The 22,201-nt window shown below is 36.5% G+C and overlaps 1 protein-coding gene across 1 annotated transcript in view; it reads right to left on the bottom strand.

Moving 5' to 3' along the window:
- LRBA (LPS-responsive vesicle trafficking, beach and anchor containing) overlaps positions 1-22,201 on the bottom strand; it is an 874,405-nt gene that overhangs the window by 734,595 nt on the left and 117,609 nt on the right. The window contains exons 4-9 of the mRNA XM_006884505.1: positions 18,375-18,470; positions 8,963-9,084; positions 8,749-8,875; positions 7,579-7,698; positions 6,475-6,621; positions 30-227 (exon numbers count right to left, since the gene is read on the bottom strand). Coding sequence (XP_006884567.1) covers positions 30-227; positions 6,475-6,621; positions 7,579-7,698; positions 8,749-8,875; positions 8,963-9,084; positions 18,375-18,470 — 810 coding nt within the window. The remainder of the gene's footprint in view (positions 1-29; positions 228-6,474; positions 6,622-7,578; positions 7,699-8,748; positions 8,876-8,962; positions 9,085-18,374; positions 18,471-22,201) is intronic.

The raw sequence follows: 22,201 nt of genomic DNA, 5'->3' as shown, positions 1-22,201 counted from the left end.
AAAAAAAAACAAAAGATCATAGTTAGTACCTGGAGCATGAGGGCATGTGGTGAATGAACAAATATTGAAGGGTTATCCTTAGGGGATGATTCAAGGCATAGCTGAGCATCGGTAGCCCGTGGATTGTAGGTAAAAGCAATAGCACTGGAAAGTTTGCCATCATACAATAAAAGTTTGTGGTGGTCAGCAAGGAAGAGGTCACTTTCTGCTTTGAATTTAAATGTACCCTAAAAACCAAGAGAAAAGAGAACAGTTAAGGCAGTATGCTATCAAAATGGAATCTAAATGGTAATCAACATATAAAAATAAGAAGAAATATTATTTATGATTTTTCCTGCAAGAGGAGTTCAAGTTGTTTAATAACTTCTATATTGGCTCCAATTCATTTTAAAGCTTTAATGGAAACAAGGTCATTTTGACATAAAAACCTTGATAAAATAGAAAACGCTTTATTCTGTACAGCATATTTTGTCTTTCAAATAAAATTTCTAAAAGACCATAAACAGGCATTAAAAAAATAACCATTTAAAGCAGCTAAAGGGAACATCTTCAACTGCCTATTAATTGTAGTATTTATGAGGAAGAGTTCGTTTACCACTCAGAACTTGGTATCATATACAAATATAAAAATAAATGTAATATTCCCTGAAATAATGTTTAATGAAAGTTAATTAGAATGAAAACACAGTCAACTGCATGTATTTAAAATAAGTCTCTTTAGAGGAGAAACACCTTCTAGGTTACTGAAAAATGTAACTTTTATTTTGTTTTTAAATTAAGAAGCATATAATAGTGAAGATTATATAGCTAACCTTCCAGTGGCAAACAAAAGAAGTCTAAAAAGAGCAAATGATAATCAGCATTCAAAAAAGTTCATTTGTGGTTGACTCTGGAGAACATTATGCTGAGTGAAATATCCCAGTCACAAAAGGACAAATATTACATGATGCCACTGTTGTAGAATGGGACTAACCCCAGGGTTGGGGAGAGATTGAATAAGATGTGTTCAATAATGTATACTGCACTGAAACAGAGGAGGGAGAAAACTGCGTAAAAGAGATATGTGACTAGGTATTTCTGTCATCACAGGAGTCTAGAGCGAGGGCTACACGGTGGAGGGGACCTGGGGGAGGGTTTGGAAAACAATGAAAGAATCTTTTCTTTTACTTTTCCATAATTTTTGACTCATGTACTTATAACTTGTTAGTTAAATTTGTGTCTTCTAGGTTGCAACCCCCCCATGATACATCTTCAGGGATATGAACATGTACAGCTAAGCACAATTAATAACAGTGCATCTAAATTCCAAAATCAATCTCCATAATAGACTATGTGTTTCCTACTGCCAAAGGGGCCCTTTAGAGTAGTGAGAGAAGATCTTCACCCTGAAACCCACAGCGTCCCTTTTCAGCAGGAAGTAGCTAAGAGAATACGCCATCCCCTTTTCCTTATGAATCAGGGTGAAGTCTCTCTCTGGGAGGAGTGATAGGGAATGGCAAAGGACACACCGACAAAGGAGATTAATCAGAACTGACTTTGACAAGCACTGTGGCAATTGGACAATTAAAACAGACATTCGGATGGCGGGGAAGAAGAACAAACTGGGGAGGAGGGTAGAGAGAATGGTGCAGCAATGAAGGAATGAAAACCCAAAAATCCCTGTAAATGTTCATTAAAACTAATAAAATTTAATAAAATAAAAAAAGAAGAAAAAAAAGTTCATTTGTGGTAAAGCCTAACCAGTACAAGAAAAAATTTATTACCTTAAGTCAACACTTAAAGACATATTTGTTTCAGAAATACCTAAGTAAACACTTTCATTTGTATTCTATGTGGAATTTATGACTATGCCTTGATTTTTCCCAAGTTTAAAATAGACAAATACTAAAATTGTTGTTGCTACTCAGCAGAAAACCTAACTCAAACTAAAAAATCAAAAATAAACTATCAGAAGGATTATTTTAATCCTAACCTAGGTATATTGTTTTCTTTTTAATTGTCAGTATAAAATGGTGTGAATGTTCTCTTTTACAACTAAAATTCTGTGTTTCAAGAATTTAAAATTACTACAGGTTAATTAAATAAGCTATGAAAAGTTACAAAACTTAAAAGTTTTAATACTTATTTTCTACAATTAATTCTAACATATCATCACTTCTAATTTATGTGTGAATAGAAATTTCTTGAACAATGAAAAATAGACATTCTAAGAGTATATTAAGATAAAAGTCTTCGAATAACTCATGAAATAATTACACAAAATAAATAGTCACGACTTCATTTTCTTTTGAAATCTATTTTTTAACCTTTAAAGGAGCTAATCAGTTACAATGTTTTAAAAGACAGTCCAGGATTCCTGATAACCATCTGTGCTAGTGTAAAAGAACCCCCCACCCCAAAAAATTAAAATAAAAAATGGTGCAGAGACAAGAATTGGGCTGCTAATTCTTAAAGTCAGTGTTTCAAATCCACTAGCCATTACACAGGAAAAAGATAAGATGGTTTGCTTTCTCAAAGATTTTTGGTTTTGAAAAATCCTGTGGGCAATTCTACAGGGCTGCTATGAGTCACTAAGCAAAAGTGAACTAAATCATGCTCGTCTGTGGTTGTTCTTGATTGCCATCAAATTGTGCACACTACTCATAGTGACCCTATGAACAAAAGACCTGAAGACTTTCTATAACTATCATCATTTCTCAAAGTTCACAGAATTTCTAGAGGCATGTTGTTTAGGAAGTGGATGCCACTCCTGTCTATGGCAGCTTAATTAAGGAATTCAGCAAGCCATGGATTTTAACAATAATAAATAAAGCAAAGAATTACTCCATTATTGTCATGTTCTCATCTTACATCATTTTTACTGCATTTTATCACTTACTTCATCATCAAAAAGTAAGGACAAGGAACGCTATTCTTATAATAAAGGCAATTATCTATAGGCTCAGGATATGTTAAACACTAAACTCAGCAGTTATTGCTACTCATTTACTACTAAAATACTCTGACTCACAGTATTATTTCAAAGAAAGAAATAAAATGTCAGGGATTTTAATTTTTTTTTTAAACATACAGAGAAACAATAAGTCACTGTATTAAAACTGAGTTTCAAGTAAGATATCAATCACAATTTTTCAAAAAAAATTAACTGATGTATAAATTTCTTATGATATTGTAATACTAACTACAAAACACTTTGGTAACACAATGTTATAAGAAATCTAAATATTTGTTAACTCTTATTGTAAGAAACTCTATATCAATCTAGGTTTAAGAAGTATCTTCTATGGATATATTCCTGATTATTATAGAAGTTAAACTTCTGTCAAACCTCAATTAAAATGTGAATTTATAGCATGTAACTATTATGTTATTGTTGTGTGACATAAAGTCAGACCAACCCACAGCATAATTAACCCTCCAGTGAGTTTTCAGAGGCAGTTTAATTGCATAGGAGGAGACTGCGCATCCTCCTGAAGAGCAGTGGTGGGTTCAAACAACATGCCTTTGGGATTTCAGTGCAGCTTCTTACCACTAGGCCATGAGAGCTCCATAAAACACTGTGTAGATCAACCAAAAAAATGTCTACTGTTTTAACAAGAACTCATACCTGTAAAATCAGAATCTACTACTAACTTGCAGGTTTTCCATACCCTCTAACAGGTTTTCAGAAGCAATCAAACCCACAGCCGGGGACTACCCATCTTTCTCTTATAGAGCAGCAGCTAATAGATTCAAACCAGCCACTTTTGGGTTAGTAGTGCTGCTCCTTACTCAGCAGGCCATCAGAACTCCCTTAACAAGAACAGAAAAGACTTTAAAACCCAGACTATCAAAAGCTTTTATCCTAAGGGTCCAAACTTTTTCTCTATTTATGGCATTCTGTTTTTGTGGTGATTTGGATGCGGTGTGTTTATTTTTTCTTCTTTCACTAAACTGTCAAACTCAAACTCATCATCACCAAGTTGAACAAACTCAGAGTAGACCCTCTAGCAGTGTTAAGGATGTGCAGTGTTAGCCTAAAAGTTGATTTTTTATAGCCATTACAGTTAGCCTCAATTGATCTCCAGCTACCTTAACTGCAATCACATAGTCTAACAAATCACAAATCACCAACAGCTGTGGGAGTAGGATAAGACAAAGTGCTTCCACATTGGATGCCAAGACTTGTACCAGTAAGACTTGAGGCAAGCAAGACTTGTAGAGGCAAGCCTTGAGGAAGACTGGAGTAAGACCCTGGTGAAAGTGAGACCCTGTGATAGAAGACTGTGGCATTGCTATGGAGAAACTGTGGCAAAATGTAAGCAAAGGAGCCCTGACATAAAGGCCACAGTTAAAGGGCTTTGCTGTTCTTGCCAGATATTTGAAGAAGACGATCACATATAGGGTTCATAGGCAAACATTACTAGAGAATTTGGATTCAACTGCTGAATTAAAACTAGAGCCTGGACTAATTGCAGAATTGTACCTTGGAACTTGAGCTAAAACTTGGACTTATTTTGGGTGATATTCTTTGCCTCATATACTCTTCAACCTACTTCCCAAATAAATGCCATTGTCAACATCACAACTGTCAGACAAGAATGAATAAATGAACCTCTTGCTATTGTTGTCGCTCTTGAAGCAAAGTGGGACTTGATTATGGGCTCTTTATCTGTTTTCTGCTCTGGGGCAGCGAGAGGCTGTTGTAAACTTATTCTCACTAGTCCATTCAGAGAGACATCCACAGTTCTGTACTGCCATGTCCAGATTTTTGCTCTCTAGACAGAATGTTATAAACTGCAGAGAAATACACTGTTCACTATTCTTCCACGGAGCCACTTACAGACTCAAACCACCAGAGAGGCATCACTTTTGGGTTAGTAGTGCAACTCCCTACGCACCCCAACGGCAAAGCTCCCTCATACAACTCTATGCTAAGACAGTCCAAAAGTAGTTATATTTTAACTACTTCAAACTCATTTAAAAACACTAATGCACACAATAAAAGAAAAAGAATACTCTTACTTCATTCTTAAATAAGCAAATGTATGTATTAATAGCAAATCTGATATAAATGCTAAAACATATTTTAAACTGTTACCCTCATTTCCTGTTCCACATTGATTTTTCTCATAATATTTGAGGGTTTTTGTTTTTGTTTTTGTTTTTGTTTTTTAACTGTTGCAAAAACCTTTACTGTTTCATTTGGTCCAAGGCTTGGGCAAGGGGCTTCTGGGTGGATAAGATTCTACATCAGGGGGAAAGAGAAGCTTGCTGCTGATGGCAGGGGGATGCAGAGGTCCCCCCTGCAAGTGCCTGCAGGCCCATAGTCGTGCTTGAGAGTGAGATGCTTAAAGAGATACTCGCCCAGCCCAGCCTGGGGGCTGCCCAGTTTTCTAATGTTGGTGAGACAGTCACCCATCTTCTTCAGCAGTTTCACTTCCTTATCCAGGAAGTGGTTCTCCAGAAAGCCACAGAGATGTGGGTGAGTGTGGGCAGAAGCCATGGTGTGCAGATCTAAAAGGGTCTGGCTTAGGTTCTTCTCCAAGGCCAGCGCTGCTTCCACGGTGTCCAGAGTTTTACCCCACTCATCCTGGGATGGCTTCTGGATATCCTGGAAGAGGACACAGCTCTGGCGCTGGTTTTGCAGCTTCCAGAGATGCTCAGCACCCTTGCACTTCTCCTTCACCAACTCGCGGAAGAAGTGTCCCACACCTTCCAAGGCCACATCATCAAGGTCAAAATAAAAACCCGAGAGCGGTAGGTGTAAAAGGTCTGCATGTACAGGTTGGCCAGACAGTTGACACCAGCCTCCACTTTGGCAAAATAATTTTGATGGATCTGAGAGCTCATAGTTGGTTGAGGTTTTGGGGCTAACAAAAAAAAACAGTGTTAGCTGGTCCCAAAAATAGGAGATGGCTAAGATGGTCCCAAGGTTACGCCTGGAGATGAAAAATGGAGGGTAGTCGGAAGGCTGGAAGGGGGTATCACCGGGTCTGTTCTGTCCAAATACTGTTGAAGAGACCAATACATGGGACCATTGGGGGACTCATAATGTTTGTTATTTTATCATGGCCCATGCCAATAATTTAGCTATGCAAACCTATGACAGTATTTAAACAAACAAAAAAAAAGTACCATGAAATGAGATTAAACTTGTGTCCTGCTTGGTCAAGTAAAACTGTTTCATTCAAAAATGTAATTTAAAATCCCTTTTAACATTCCTGTGACTTCTCAACCCAGAATCTGGTTATCCTGGGATACAGCTGGATAATTAAAGGTAACTGACCCCAAGCCTGACCTAAGAGTGGAAGAGTGGCAATGTCAACCCAAAGGCATGTGGCCTGAACCCACAAGGTGGTACACAAGACAAGGATGAGCAGTCTCTTCTCCTATGACTTACTGCCTCTGAAAACATACTGGAGGATCAGCTAGTGATTAGTTCCAACTCAACACATAACAACTTAGGTTAAGCTGTGAACGTAAGTAAAGTACCTTGTATCCCAGGCCCAACTGATAAATTGCAAATATTTGAGCTGCATTTAGAGCTTCACTAAAAAGGTAAACTGCAGTCATCTGACCACAGAACACTCTATTGGCATCTGCTGTTTCTGACGAACCCAGGAAGCACTTGTCAAATGTCTGTGAAAGAAAATAAATTGTTAGAGAAAATGACATTTTCTCCACCAGAAATAATAAAAATCTACATAAAATAAAGGTTTTGTCCATTCTACACTAAAATTCAAATAAATTTCAAAAATCAGTTTAACATTTCAATTGTTACCATTTGGAGTGAAGATTAAGAAACAAAAAGAGAACACAATGTTTCCAAAGTACAATAAATAAAACTTGATGATTGTCTATCAAATGGATAATAGAATTTAAAAGTTCCTAACTTGAACAAAAAGAATCAGATAGAAGAGTAGGTTTTAGGTAAAAAAATAAAATAATGTCTGTTTGGACATTCTGAATCACTCTTTTGGATGAGTTAATATGGATGGAATTTTTAAAAAATCTAAGGAATAGTAACCAACAAGACTTCATAAACTGTATGAGTAGTCAAAGCTAGAAAAACATAGTTTTGAGGACATCAAGATAAAGATAGTAAATAAAGTCATGAGAACAGATATAATCTCTAAAAACAAATGTACAAATCAAGAACAGCAGGTTTATGTCTCATTCAAAATTTAAAGAACAACAAAACCCTCTTAATACTGCCCAGGTTACAAAGGGCAAATTTTTAGCAATTTATATGTACAACAAAGAGGAAACAAAGATCCCCTTGAATCATATCCTTTCATGCTGAAAGCATTATTTTATTTTATTAATTAAGCATAACCATGTTATAATTATAAAAAGCTACTTGGTGGCATTAACATGGTGGTTACAATAATGGGCTCAAATATAACATCTATCATGAGGATGGTAAAGGACTACATTGAGTGATATTTAACGTCTATGGTACACAGGGGGGCTACAAGCTGGAACAGACTCAACAGCACCTAACAATAACAACAAAGTTTATATACAAATTCTAAAATTTTATTTGAAAAGTTTGTGTTAGTAAAATATTTTAAGATAACTTTTCAAACTACTTACATCACTGGTGTTAACAAACCATGTTATCTCTCCATAGGAAGCTAGTTCGCCATTCACATAACATCGAAGTTCACTGTTTTTCCATCGGTTATAAATGTGCACTATAGTTACCATATACCACTGAAAGAGTAAAACCAGTTTATTTAATATAGTAACCTTTCCATATATAGTAAACTATATGGTGAACTATATTTGTAATTACAAGTAAAAATTCAATGACAAATGTAACTAAATTTTAAGACAGATGCACTTTATTAAACTCAATATTCAACTTAAGAAAATTACTTTTATTCAGGAAGTTTGTATGTACTGTGAACTGAACCACTACAAGTTGGTTTTTAACTTCTCATTATGAAAATTTTCAAATATATAAAAAAGTTAAAAGTAGAAGAAAAAAAGAGAAAACAAAATGGGGGGTAGAGAAAATAGTGCAACAATGAATGAATGGAAATCCAAAATCTCTGTAAATGTTCATTAAAATTAACAAAAAATTTAAAAAAAATGTTGAAAGTCTAGTAAAAACCTTTTTCACCAAGTAGATTTTACAGCTTTTAATATTGTGCTATATTTCTTTACCTGTCGTTTAGGCATGTTGCTAGGAGGGGATATTCCTTGGAGAAGGACATGATGCTGGGAAGGGGAGAGGGTTGTTGAAGGAGAAGGAAGACCCTCACCAGGTGGACTAATACAGTGACTGCTGAAATGGGCTTTTGTGTGTTGGGAAGTGTGAGAATGGTATAGGATAGAACAGGGTACAAGCTTCTGTACATGGGGTCGCTGTGAGTCGTACTCAACTCGACAGCACTTAACAACAATCATCTGTGTGTGTGTGTGTGTGTGTGTGTGTGTGTGTGTATACAATATATGTCTTGCTAATGATTCACTTATCAATCCCAAAATACTATGGTAAAAAAGAAAAAAAATTAAATTTAAATTATTAATGTCTAAACTACTAAAGATATTTTCCCATTTATATTCCTTAAACTCTGTAAATAACTGAGCAGTCTAAAGAAAACTGAAGAGGTTAACAACTGCCCAGTAGTTTACAGTTTGTTTTCTGAAACAATGTTAACTGTTATTTACCATATTATATGCAACTAAGTATGAAACAGTTATTCTGAAAACTAGCGTGATGTGTGAACATAACTATGACTAAGTAAGACAGCATACCTTTTGGGGCTTGAAATCAAATTTCACACAATGTTGAAAGCCTTTTCCTTTTGATTTTATTGAAGTTATAATCAAACAGCCTCCAACAAAATGAGCAGAATAACCAAGACCTTTGCTGGTTCTGAAACTGTGAAAAGTAAGTTTTCATTATACTAAATATTTTACTCATTTTAAAATTAAATTAAAGAGACTGAGTAGCTACAGAAATACATACCAGTATAAATAAGGCTTATCTTTATCCACATTAATATTATTTACAGGATCCATTCGAAGCCAGGTATGAAATGTAAAACCATTCTGGTAGGGCCATTTGGCTATAGGAGGTAATGCAATAGCCTAAAGGAGAAATATTTTCATTTACTAACTCACAATAAATGCTTTATTGAAATAATGAAAATGAGACTTTACAACTATAAACATGCATATGCATATAAGTATGTATATTATAACATATTCTTATATTCAAAATCAAAACATCGGAAAGACTTTCAACAACTCCTAAATTTCTCCAAATACAAAAAAAAAAATTATGTTAATTAAATGAAAGAAACATGACCTGCTGAACAGACTATCTTCTTTCATTTCATGGAATAAACAGACCCAGAGAGATGCCAAAGTAAAGAGAGAAACCATGAAACCAAATTGCAAATCTATTGCTGAAATTAGTAAAGTTTTTTGTAAAGCTAATTAACAATAATGTGATAAAATGAATAAAAATTAAAAAATTTAAAAAATGAGTAAAAATAAACAGTTTACTATATATTCCATTTTTAAAAAAATAACCTCAAATAAATAAAATAGATCTATAATACTCAAAATAATTTTGACAACAAATAAGGGAGTATTTGTACTTTCAATTTTAAAACTTACTTGTGAGTTTTGAAATGCATATGAAAATATTTATAAGTGGTATCCACTTCCAAACCACTAAGACAGCTATAATCAAAACAACAGATAGCAAACAAGTAAAATGATATGAAAAAAAAATCCCTCACACACTAAGGATGAGATCTAAATATATAGTCATTTTGTTCCTTGTTCATGGAACTCAGCACAGTAAAAACTACAATTTTATCAAAAGCAATCAACCTGTACAATGCCTCATAATAAAGATACCGCATTCATTTTGCAAAACTATAGAAAAGACAACAGGCAAGTATTCCAGGGGCCCTAGGATGGGAGCCCTAGGCAGTTACCACGGAGGCTTTGGTAGCAGTCTGCAGGGTTGGGCTGTGGACTGGGTGGTGGGAGGGGCGGCAGAGCTCGAGGATGCAAAGCTCCCTGTCACCAACCTGGGCCATCTGGTCAAAGATATGAAGATCAAATCCTTGGAGGAGGTTTATCTCTTCTCAATGATCATCAAGGAGTCTGAGATCATTGACTTTTTCCTGGGGATGTCCCTGAAGGACAAGGTCTTGAAAATCATGCCTATGCGAAAGCACACACGTGCCAGCCAGCGGACCAGATTCAAGACCTTTGTCGCCATTGGCAATTTTAATGGCCATGTTGACTTGGGTGTCAAGTGTTCCAAATAGGTGGCTACTGCCATCCGTAGGTCCATTATCCTAGCCAAGCTCTCTATTGTCCCTGTGTGGCATGGTTACTGGTGGAACAAGATTGGCAAGACACACCATTCCCTGCAAGGTGACTGGGCGCTGTGACTCAGTGTTGGTGCATCTGATTCCTGCAACCTGAGGCACTGGAATTTTACCTGTGCCCAAGAAGCTGCTGGTGGTGACTGGAATTGATGACTGCTACACCTCAGCCAGGGCCTGCACAGCTACTCTGGGCAACTTCACCAAGGCCACCTTTGATGCCATCTCCAAGACCTACAGCTACTTGCCCCCAGATCTCTGGAAAGAGACTGTGTTCACCAAGTCTCCCTACCAGGAATTCACTGACCAGCTTGTAAAGACTCACACCAGAGTCTCTGTGCAGAGGACCCAGGCTCCAGCTGCCACCACATAGTAGATTTTGTATAACAAATAAAGTGGATTAAGTTAAAAAACAAAAAAAAAAACCCATCAAATGGGGAAATGACAACCTCTTCAACTAATGGGACTAGAGACACTGAACTTCCACCTGCAGAAAGCTGAGGCAGGATCCACATCTCATACCATACATGAAAATCAGGTCAAAGTAGATCAGAGACCTCGAGGTAAAGCTCAAAACCATAACTATTGTAAGATACAAAATGAGACAAAACTTTAAAGGCCGAACCGATGGAATGAGTACTGGTGGCCTAAAGGCAAGAAGCTGCACTGAAATCCCAAAGGTAAGCAATTTGAAAACACCAGCTGCTCCATAGGAGAAAAATGGGCAATCTCCTACTAGTGCCTCTGAAATCCACTAGAGGGTCATATATGGGTCAGTTCTGACTCGATAGTATACAACAACCACCACTTATGACATAAAAAGGTTGGCAAATACAGCCAGAAATGCACAAACAAGAAAAGATAAAACACAGATGAATGAGATCTTCTAAAAATTAAGTCCTTGTGTGCAACAAAAACTTTTTTTCCCAATAGAGTGAAAAGAAAACCTACAAACTAGGAAAAAGTATTTATCAATATTTTCTCAGACAAGGGTCTGTTAACAAAAATTTACAGAATAACACATAGTCTCCACTAGAAAAAAAGACAGCTCTATTACAAAATGGGCAAAAGATATAGAAAAACTTTCACAGAAGAAGACATTAAGACATCCAATAGACACATGAAGCAAAGTTCAAAATCACTGACAATAAGAGAGATGCAAATCAAAACTACAATGAGTTATCATCTTACTTTAATTGTAGTGGGAAAGTTTAACTGAACAAGAAGCAATAAATGATGGAAAGGATGTGGAGAGACTGGACCTCTCATACACTGTTGGTGGGATTGTAAACTGGTACAATCACTTTGGAAGGTAGCTTGGCATTTTCTCAAAAAGCTGAACATACAGATCCCATATGACCCAGCTATTCCACTGTAAGGACTATGCCTCAAGTTAAACTGAGACACAAATGGAGACTGGTGCACTGATGTTTATAGCAGCATTATTTACAATATCAAGAACTAGCCCAAATGCCCATCAACAAATGACAAGACTGAGAAAATGGAGTACATTCACATGATGGACTACTATGCAGCACACTACAGAGGACTGATTTGAAAATAATATATAACATGAGAGAGGCTAGAGAACATTGCACTGAGTGAATTAACCAAGGCGATAAAAACAAATATTGCATAAGATCGTTATTGTAAAAACAGAAGAATACCTGGTGAGATGTGTATGGATATCTAAACGCAGAAGGGGAGAGAGCAGAAAGACCAAGGGTGGGAAAGGGGGTATATCACAGAGACACAATTTGGTGAGTAGAGGGAGGGGGCAAAAAAAAATGTACATGAATGAAACTCAATGTAAACAAATTATTGTATGCAAACCAATTTTTAAAATTCAATAATAAATATATATGTTGTTGTTGTGAAGTGCCATAGAGTCCTTAACAACTCATAGCAACACCATGAACAAAAGACCTGAACACCTGTATAACTTTCATCGATTCTCCACGTTCATAGTTTCCGGAGGCAAACTATTTTGGAAGTAGATGTCACTCCTGCTTCCAAGCTTGTTTATTCAGGGAGCTCCACCAAACACTCTCCTCCGTGGATAACCTTTGTCACATTTGACACATCAGTGTCAGTGTTTAGCATCACAGCAACCACAAGTTACCTCTGTACAGCAAATGGACAGACCAGTGCTATATCACTTTGAATAATGTTTGACCAAAAGCAATTAAAACCAGGCCTGAGGGCCACAGATTAAAATCACCCACCTACAGTCACTTCATAAATAAACTTTCAATTCCTGAAAACATTAAATAACAACAATAGACCAGCAATGATTTTGAAAAATACTACATAACTGGGGAGAAACTGGAGAGCATTATGCTGAGTGTACTAATTCAGTCTCATAAGGACAAATACTACATAATACATTATTATAAAAATAGAAGGATAACATATATGGGGACCCACGGAGGGAAGGAGTGGGATCAGAGAGATGAGAATGGGAAGGCACGAAACCAGAGGGTTGCACAATTTGGTGGGTGGAGGAGGGAGGGGATGAAGGAAATGGGAAGGCTCTGGGTAAAAAGGGTAATGATGGGCAAGGTCCAATGGAGACTGATTTTATAAAGCATAATGCATGTGAATTACTGTATGAAACACAATATGGATGAATGGTGTAAAATACAGTGTTTACAAAATTGTGAGCAAATCAATATTTAAAAAAAGAAAAAATATAGACATATGGTCCAGCAATTCCACTTCTAGGTGAGACCTAAGAAAAAAGTCCATACAAAAACTTATACACAGCTATTCATAGGAACATTATTCCTAACAGTCAAAAGATATGGCATCAGTCCAAATGTTCATCAACCCATGAATGGATAAATAATATGTTATATTATTCATAAAAAGAATTCAAGTATGGATATATGTTGCAACAAATAAACTCAAAAAACATTATGCTAAATGAAACATACAAGTCAAAAAATGTCAATTTATAATTCTAATTATATGAAATGTCCAGAATAGACAAATTTATATAAACAGAAAGTAGATTAATGGTACTCTACAGATGGATTTTCTGGGGCTGGGGTATAACTGCTAATGAGTACAGCATTTCTTTTGGGAATGATGAAAATTTCCTAAAATTAAGATAGTGGTGACAGATATACAACTTTGTAAAAATATTAAACACTATTAAATGGTATGGTTTAAAACAGTTTACTGCATGTTAACTCAATGTATGTAAATAAAGGTGGGGGTTTTTGGTGTTTTTTTTTTCTTTCTTTTTAGACAAGGGGGAATATTTATTGCAAAAAGTAAGGACACTAGAAGAAGGCCTATCTAAAGTCCTGGGGAGGGCTCTCTTTAGAAGAACTGCCTTCCAGTGGGTAGGATGACAATTTGCTCATTTATCTGAAAGAGGACCAAAAGGGCCAGAATGGGAAGAAGTTCAATCTAGTTTGTCGGTGACTTCTGTCATCCTGTTGCCTTCCTCAAGCACACACTGAAGACCCCAGGCAACAGGGACTATGCGAGGTCTCGAAAAGACCAAAAAAATTAGTTCTTCTTGAAACTCTGCTGGAACACTTCAATGAAAAACTAGAAGTCTTTCGTAGGCCATGCTTGGCAAGATCTTAGTCTCCAGAGAGACACCACTACTTTTCAGTATAAAGGTTTTTTTTTAAACATAGTATACAAGCTTTAGTGTCACTATGCTTTTATATTAATACATCATTTATCCTCTAATATATAGTAAACATATAAAACATGCAAAATATCAACCTTACTTTATGTAAAAGCATTACTAGGTTCTTATTTTTTTAAAAATGTTTCATTAAGAAAACCAAAAGGAAAAAAAATTGAAAAACCCAAAAGAAGACAGACTTGGCATATCTTTGCGGCAGTAGAAATGGGAAAGTCTTGTGTATTTGTCTATGAATATTTTTACTTTCATTTACAATACATTTCTATGTAAATAAAAGGGAAAAAATAGGTAACATGGATGAATCTGGAGAGCATTATACTGAGAAATAAATTAGATACAAAATACAGTTTACTACTTTAGGATGGCCTAGTAGTAAGAAAATACACTGCAATTTCAAAGGCATGTAGTTCAAATCCACCAACTATTCCATGGAAAGAATGGGCAAACTCCACCTGTGGAATTTACTCTCTCGGAAAACATGCTGAAGAGTCAGCTATGGGACGGTACACAACAACAACAACTATTTAAAAGAGCTAAGGAAAAGTGTACAAAGAAAGTAAAGTATTTTAGAGAGTCATCAGGAATGGGAGGAGAATAGAATGAGAGTGAAAACTAGTGATTAGATAATCAACGTTAATGTGAGTGAAGATAAAGACTACATAAAACAATAGATAAGCATCATGTCATTAAAAGACAGAGACCTGCCCAAAAGTTATACACAACAAAAGGCTACCACACACATGACTCCATATTTATTACCAGTAATAACAGACATTCACTTGCAAGTGGATAATAGGCATGTAGAGAAGACAAATAGAAATGGACAAGTGAAAATGACTACACCTAAAATCATATATAATATAATCTGGCAAATGATAGTTCCATATAAGTGTTTGTATAAGCTACAAATACATATATTTACCTAACAGCCAACAGGGGGCAATATTACATAACCCTCAATATTGCATAGCAAAACACCTTGAGGGAATGAGTCCTGGGCTCTTAGGACCTTGGGCCATAGTCCCAAGGGACACCAATTCTACTAGTATAATAGAGCCCACAAGGACAATGTTGTACATTCTATATTGGTGACCAGAGACTGGGGGCTTAAAAGCTTACAAGTTTTGAAAGCACAACAATTGGCCATTTCATGTCTGAAGAGTAAAGATATTAAAAAAAAAAAAAGAAGTAATAATTAGTTCATAACACCTATGGACCTTGTAATCTTAAACTACCATAATTCTTAAACTAAAACAACAGGTTGGTGTCTAGCTAACCACTGCTAACACCCTCCCTTATAAGGAATCATAAGAGAAGGTCCAGACAGAACAAGAGATAAACATATAACAAGACTAAAATTATAACAAAAGCAGGCCTGACAGAAACTTGTGGAACCTCAGACACTGGCCCTCAGAGAGCCTTTGGGCCTGGACAAGAACTACTTTCCTGCACAACTTTCACACAAATAATAGACGGAGATAGAAGGTAAAGCTTAACACTAAGGAGATATAGCATTTAAAATGCTCAGCTACATGACATCGCAAGGACAGTATTTATCTAAAAATAAAATCAAGAAAGTAGAAAAGACTTTTCACAGAGGAAGACATTCAGATGGCCAACAGACACATGAAGAAATGCTCAAAATCACTGGCTGTAAGAAAGATAAAACCACAATGGACACCATCTCACCCCTATACAAGTGGACAAAGTTTAATAGGGCAGCAAGTAAAAAATGTTGGAGAGGATGTGGGAAAGTGGAGACTCTCATACATTGTTGGTGGGACTGTAAAATGGTGCAACCACTCTGGAAGACAATTTTAGCATTTCCTCAAAAAGTTGAACATAGAAACTCCCTATGACCCAGCTTTTCCACTACTAAGAATATAGCCCAAGGAAATTAGAAATGAGACAAAAATGGAGATTTGTATACCAATGTTCATAGCAGCATTATTCACCATTTTCAAGAACATGAAAACAGACCAAATGTCCAATCACAACTGAACAGATTGAGAAACTAGGGTACAATCACACAATGTAATACTCAATGTAGCACGGAGGAGCAATGATTTTTAAAAATACTACATAACATGGGAGAGGATGGAGAGTATTATGTTGCGTGAACTAACACAATCTCATAAGGACAAATACTGCTTAAGACGATTATTGTAAAAGCAGAAGGGTAACTAGTAAAACATGTACAGAAACTCAAGGTCGGGGAGCAGAGGGCTGAGAATAGGTAAGGGCAAAACCACAGGACTGCACAGTTTGGTGGGTAAAGGGATTGGGGGAAGCAAATGGTAAGGATCTGGGCAAAAAGACACGAGTAATGACGGGCAAGGTCCAATGGTGATTGATTTTATAAAACATAATGCCAAGCAACAAATGCTGGCGAGGTTGTGGAGAGGCTGGAACCCTTATTAACTGTTGGTGGAAGTGTAGAATGGTGCAACCACTGTGGAAAGCGGTGTGGCACTTTCTCAAAAAGTTGCAAATAGAGAAACCATTTGACCCAGCAATTCCACTACTGGGAATATACCCTAAAGAGACCATAACCGACATCCAAGCAGATATATGTACACCCATGTTTACTGCAGCTTTGTTCACAATAGCAAGGAGTTGGAAACAACCTAAGTGCCCATCAAGAAATGAATGGATAGAGAAGCTGTGGTAAATTCACACAATGGAATACTACGCTGCATTGAAAAATAAGGAACTCATGCAATATTATTCAAAATGGGTGACCCTGGATGACATTATGCTGAGTGAAATATTTCAGTCACAAAAGGACAAACACTGCATAGTACCACTGCTGTAGAATGGGACTGACATCATGGTTGGGGTAAGAATGAGAAAAACTGGGAAAATTATGTATACTGCACTGAAACGGATGAGGGAGAGAACAGTTTAAAAGCAATATATTATAGGGCATTATGATTATCATAAGAGTCCAGAATGAAGGTTGCAGAGTGGAGTATACTCGGTGTGGAGGTAGGGGGTATGGGGGGGACTGTATACCAATGAAGGAATTTTTCTTTTACTTTTCAAAGAAAAGAGTGTACTGGGGGGTGGGGTTGGGGATCCGAAATCTCTGTAAATGTTCACTGAAATTAATAATTATAATTAAAAAAGCATGAAAATGATTGCATGAAACACAATGTGAATGAAGAATAATGTGAAACACAATGTATATAAACTTTGAAAGCAAACCAATTAAAAAAATAAAATAAAAAAGAATGTATATGAATGATTGTATGAAACAAAATGTAAATAAAAGACTGTATAAAGCATAATGTATATGGATGATATATAATGTAAAGGAATTATTATATGAAAACCAATAAAAAATATTTTTAAAAAGTAGAAAAGATGGATGAAAACAAGAACCATGGAGAAATAGTGGAAAAGAGTGATGATCAAATGCAAATTATTATAATCAGTATCAATCAAAAAACAACATACCTGTTTTGTAAGCTTTAACTCAATAACATCAAATAACATCTGTTTTGTAAGCTTTAACTCAAATTATATATAATAAAACAAATGTATGAGTCACTGAATAAGTTGAAAATACATATTTATAAAATGTTTAAAGCTCTTTAGTAGATATTTTATAATCTCAAAGAACTGTAACTAATCATATATCATAATGAGTCATTTTTTTAAAATTAGCAATTCCATAAGGACACTCTTTTATGTGACAGGCAAATCAAAGGTCAATGTAACAACAGTAAAGTTATTCAAGAAAATTTTCAACTTGAACCCACTGTTACACTGTCTGGGTCAGCCAATTGTTGAGAGTCTTCCGTTTTTTAAAAATATAAGATCAACTCATTGTTTTTGTTCAGACATTCCTCTAGGTCATATAGCCCTGGTGTACAAGTTGCCGTCCCACGGTCACTTGTGGTTGCTGTGAGGCTGAACACTGTGACAAGGATGTGTCAAATGCGTTAATGGTTGGCTACCCAATGTGGACTGAGAGTGGGGTGGAGCTCCCCGATTAAACAAGAGTGGAAGGAGGAGTGGCATCCACTTCCATAATAGCTTGCCTCTGGAAACCCTATGAACCTGGTGAGAGGATGAAAGGCACCCAAGCGTCGATGACTCTCCTTCATAGGGTCGCTATGAGTCGCCTGCAACTCGATGGCACTTAACAACAACAACAACAACAACAAGATCAACTTAGTCTGATAAGTTTTTATCATTACCACAATTAACAGAAAGTTAAGATGCACAATTTTTGCAAGGATAAAGTCAGCTAACATAGAGAAGCTTCCACCGAACACAGAGCCTGACTACGGTATCTACAGGGAAATACTTTTTCAAAAGCAAAAGGCAGCCAAGTGACTTAAGTAATATTTACTTACTGCAGCACTCTTTCCAGGAAAGTTGAAAAAGGCATCAGGGCCATACTTCTGAGGCATATGTTTTAGCACAGACAGCAATTTCCCAGCATGTGGAGGCTATAAAAACAATCACCAATTTACTCATTACTCAAAAATTTTAAATTTTCTTTTTCATTAAAACTATGTTTTACTATACCGGCAGACTTAATGATTGCGTTCTTTCTTATGAGTTCATAGTAAATCAGCTCCAGCAAGAATCTAAAACTCTTTTAAAAAAATTTTAATTTTAACAGCTTTTTATCACCAGTGTCTTCATAAATCTGATAGATATTTCTCTTTAGGGGTAGGATATAGTGAATACAAACTTATGTCTACCATATCTATTATGACAGTAATAAATTATCACGTATGTAATATATATTCTTAATGATGCTGTTGTTGATTATTCTGTTGAGTTGAAACTAACTCATACTTGATCCTCCAGGATGTTTTCCAAAGCTGTAAAATATACAGGAGGAGGCTGAGCATCTTTCTGGCAGACTTAAACCATCTGCTTTTGAGTTGGTAGCAGAGCTCCCTACCCATTAGGCTACCAGCACTCACTAACAATGATGTTGTTATTATGTGTCATCGATTCGCCTGTGACTCATAGCGACCCTGTATACAACAGCCCTATGCCCTGCTCTATCTTGTGCCAATCTTACTGTCTCTGACACACCTACCCCCATTTCCTGAGTTACTGAAAATCTATCCATCTCATAACAATGATGAGACATGTTAAAACCAAAGAAAGTCTTAAATACTTTGCTGAACCTTAAGCATGTCTTAATTCAAGGTTTACTATGAGGAGGGAGAAAAATGTGCAACAATGAATGAATGGAAATTCACGTTGACTATAAACTTTCATTAAAGTATCAGTTAAAAATAAAAAAATAAATCCAAATTAGAAAAGTATCAATAGAAAATAATAACAAAAAATGGTTACTTATAAATAATTAAACAACCCTTTTAAACTTGAAAGCACACAAAATGGTTATTTTTCAAAGAAATAAGCAATGTTCTCTATGTCATTTTTTTAGGGCAGTAAGGTATTAGGGCAATCTGGAGATGAAGTCTAGTGGAAATAGAGCAGCTAACCAAAAGGCTGCACACTTCTAGCAGTCTGAAATCACCAGACTCCACAAAAGATGGGCAGTTTTCCCCCTTGCAGTTTACCAACTCAACTGAATGTCAACTGTCTTTTACCATTTTATAACTTTATTTGATAATCAGCTATTAGTTTTCATCCATATTGACGGTCTATAGATATTTGAAAGTAGTGACAGGTACATGGGTAACCAGTGTACACAGCCTGTTTGGGGAATCTTCATCTTCATTAAGTCTTCTAGACATCTGTATACGGATGTGGTTCTGGGACATTCCTTCTTCCTTTGGCCCAGATGGCTTTGTTAAGTCTGGTGTAGATGTGAACATATGGTGTTCCCATCTCCTTCATGGCAAATGAATGTCAATTTTTACACACTCTCAACTAGATACCATTGAATTGAGTTTTGAGTTGGTAAGTTATATTAGATGTTCAATAGATAGAAATCAGTGCAGTGTGATGCTTGAAACTCTGTAGAAAAATTACTTAATTATAAAGTACAGTATATAAATGTTCATTTCAGCACTATTCACAATAACAAAGAGGCAGAAACAGCCAAATTCTAAATGTTATGTGGTGCTTCAACATGGATCAACCTTAAAAGCGTTAATGTTAAGTAAAATAAGACAATCACAGCTGGGCAAATACTATAAAAAGTTACTAATATGAAATACTTAAAAGATAAAAATGTATAGTGATCAAAGTTTAAAAGTGTTATCAGAGACAGAAAAGAGAGGGGAAACAATCATCGTTTCAGACACACTGAGATTCTGCGCATGGGAATGCAAATTCTAGCAATGGTACTGGGGATGGCTCAAACACTTACTAATATTAATTGGTGTCACTGTATTCACTGTATACAGGAAACATGCTGAAGGGAACTCTGGGGGCCTAGTGACAAGAAGCTGTGTTGCAATCCCAAAGGCACAGAGTTCGAATCCACCAGATACTCCGCTGGAAAAGGAGGGGCAATCTCCTCCTAGGCCAGTCAGATTCAACTCAACAGTACACAACAAGGGGGGGAAAAGGTGAACTGCCAAAAGTTGTGTTATCTTCAGTTTTACAACAATAAAAGCAATACAAATATCAAATCACCCAATCCTAATTAAAAATAACTTTTTTAAAAAAAAATAATTTCTACTATTAAATCACTCATCACTGACATTGAGTCAAAACTAATACATACTTGACCTTGTAAATCAGTTTTCTGAGGCTGCACAGGAGAATGTTCATCTTTCTCCTGCTGAGTAGTTGGTGGATTCAAATCCCCAGAGAGGAGCCACCTGTGAGTTGGCAGTGCAACCCTCTATAGACTATATCACTAAATTCTTTAGAAACTATGAGATATTTTAATGTCATAATCCCCATATAGATTGATAGTGTCATCATCTCATCACAGGAATGTGAGCCAGGACACAAAGGTACACAGGTGACCAGAGTCAACCTAACTTCACAGTCCATATTTCAGCTGTTCTATTTTCACAATATTTTTATGCATTCTCTCTAAAAACGGCTGTCTTTAAAAGTAAGAAATACTATGCTGTCTGTCACTATGTATCTCTTAAACATCCTGTTCATCCTCATTTTGTAATTAATCCACAGTCTCATATCCTAGGTTTCCCGCTGTTAGGCTTCAACACAAGTTATTCTTTGCTTGCGATGTTCTTGCCAGGTCTTCCCTAAGAAGTGTGTTGCAACGCTAATCGATAGGTCACACATCTCCAATGTTTCAAATCTACAAGCTACTCCTCAGTAGAAATATGTAAAGATTTTTATCATTAAGATTTGCCCCCTCCGGAGAACTTTTGAGTAGTAAGGCAGAATAGCTAATGACAGCCCAGATCTTCCTCAATAAGACTCTACAAAGCAAGACAGTAGATGCATATGATCATTATTGTTGCTAGGTGCCATCAAGTAAAGCACAACTCACAATGACCCTATAAACAGTTGACCTGAACACAGCCCTATCCTGAACCATTCTCACCATCTCTGACATACTAAAACTCATTGCTGAAGTCACTTTGTCAGTCCTTCTCACTAGAAATCTTCCTCTCCTTTGTGACCATCCAACTGTACAAGCACGATACTCTCTTTCAGGGAAAAGACTTGCATGGCTACATGTCCAAAGTATGAAAGAAAGAGCTTCACAATTTTTGCCGCCAAGGAGCACCCTAGCTGCACCTTTTCCAAGATATAGCTGTTTGTTCTTTCAGCAGTCCATGTATTCAGTACTCCTGTCAAGCACCACAATTCAAAGGCATCAGTTCTTCTTCTGTCTTCTAATTGTACAGATCTCTGGTGTATGTTGTTGTTGTTGTTGCTATTGTTATGTGCCGTCGAGTCATTTGCGACTCATAGCGACCCTATGTACAACAGCCCTAAACCCTGCTCTATCCCGCGCCACCCGCACTGCCTCTGACACACCCATCCCGATTACCCCAGTCACTAAATCAATCCACCTCATAGAGGGTCTTTCCCTCCTGCGCTGTCCCTCTACCCTACCAAGCATGATGTCCCTCTCCAAGGACCTATCTCTCCTTACAACATGTCCAAAGTATATCAGACAAAGCCCCAGAATCCTTGCCTCCAAGGAGTAGCCTGGTTTATCCCTCTCTAGGATGAATCTTTGTTTTCTTGGCAGTCTATGGTACATTCAATACTCTTCTGTAGCACCACAGCTCAAAGGTATCAATTCTCTTTCTAT

This window comes from Elephantulus edwardii, unplaced genomic scaffold (genome assembly GCF_000299155.1).
Source record: "Elephantulus edwardii isolate Elephantulus edwardi_28Jun2011 unplaced genomic scaffold, EleEdw1.0 scaffold00034, whole genome shotgun sequence".
NCBI lineage: Eukaryota > Metazoa > Chordata > Mammalia > Macroscelidea > Macroscelididae > Elephantulus > Elephantulus edwardii.
Note: the sequence above shows the minus strand (reverse complement) of the source record. Positions and strands in the feature narration are given on the sequence as shown.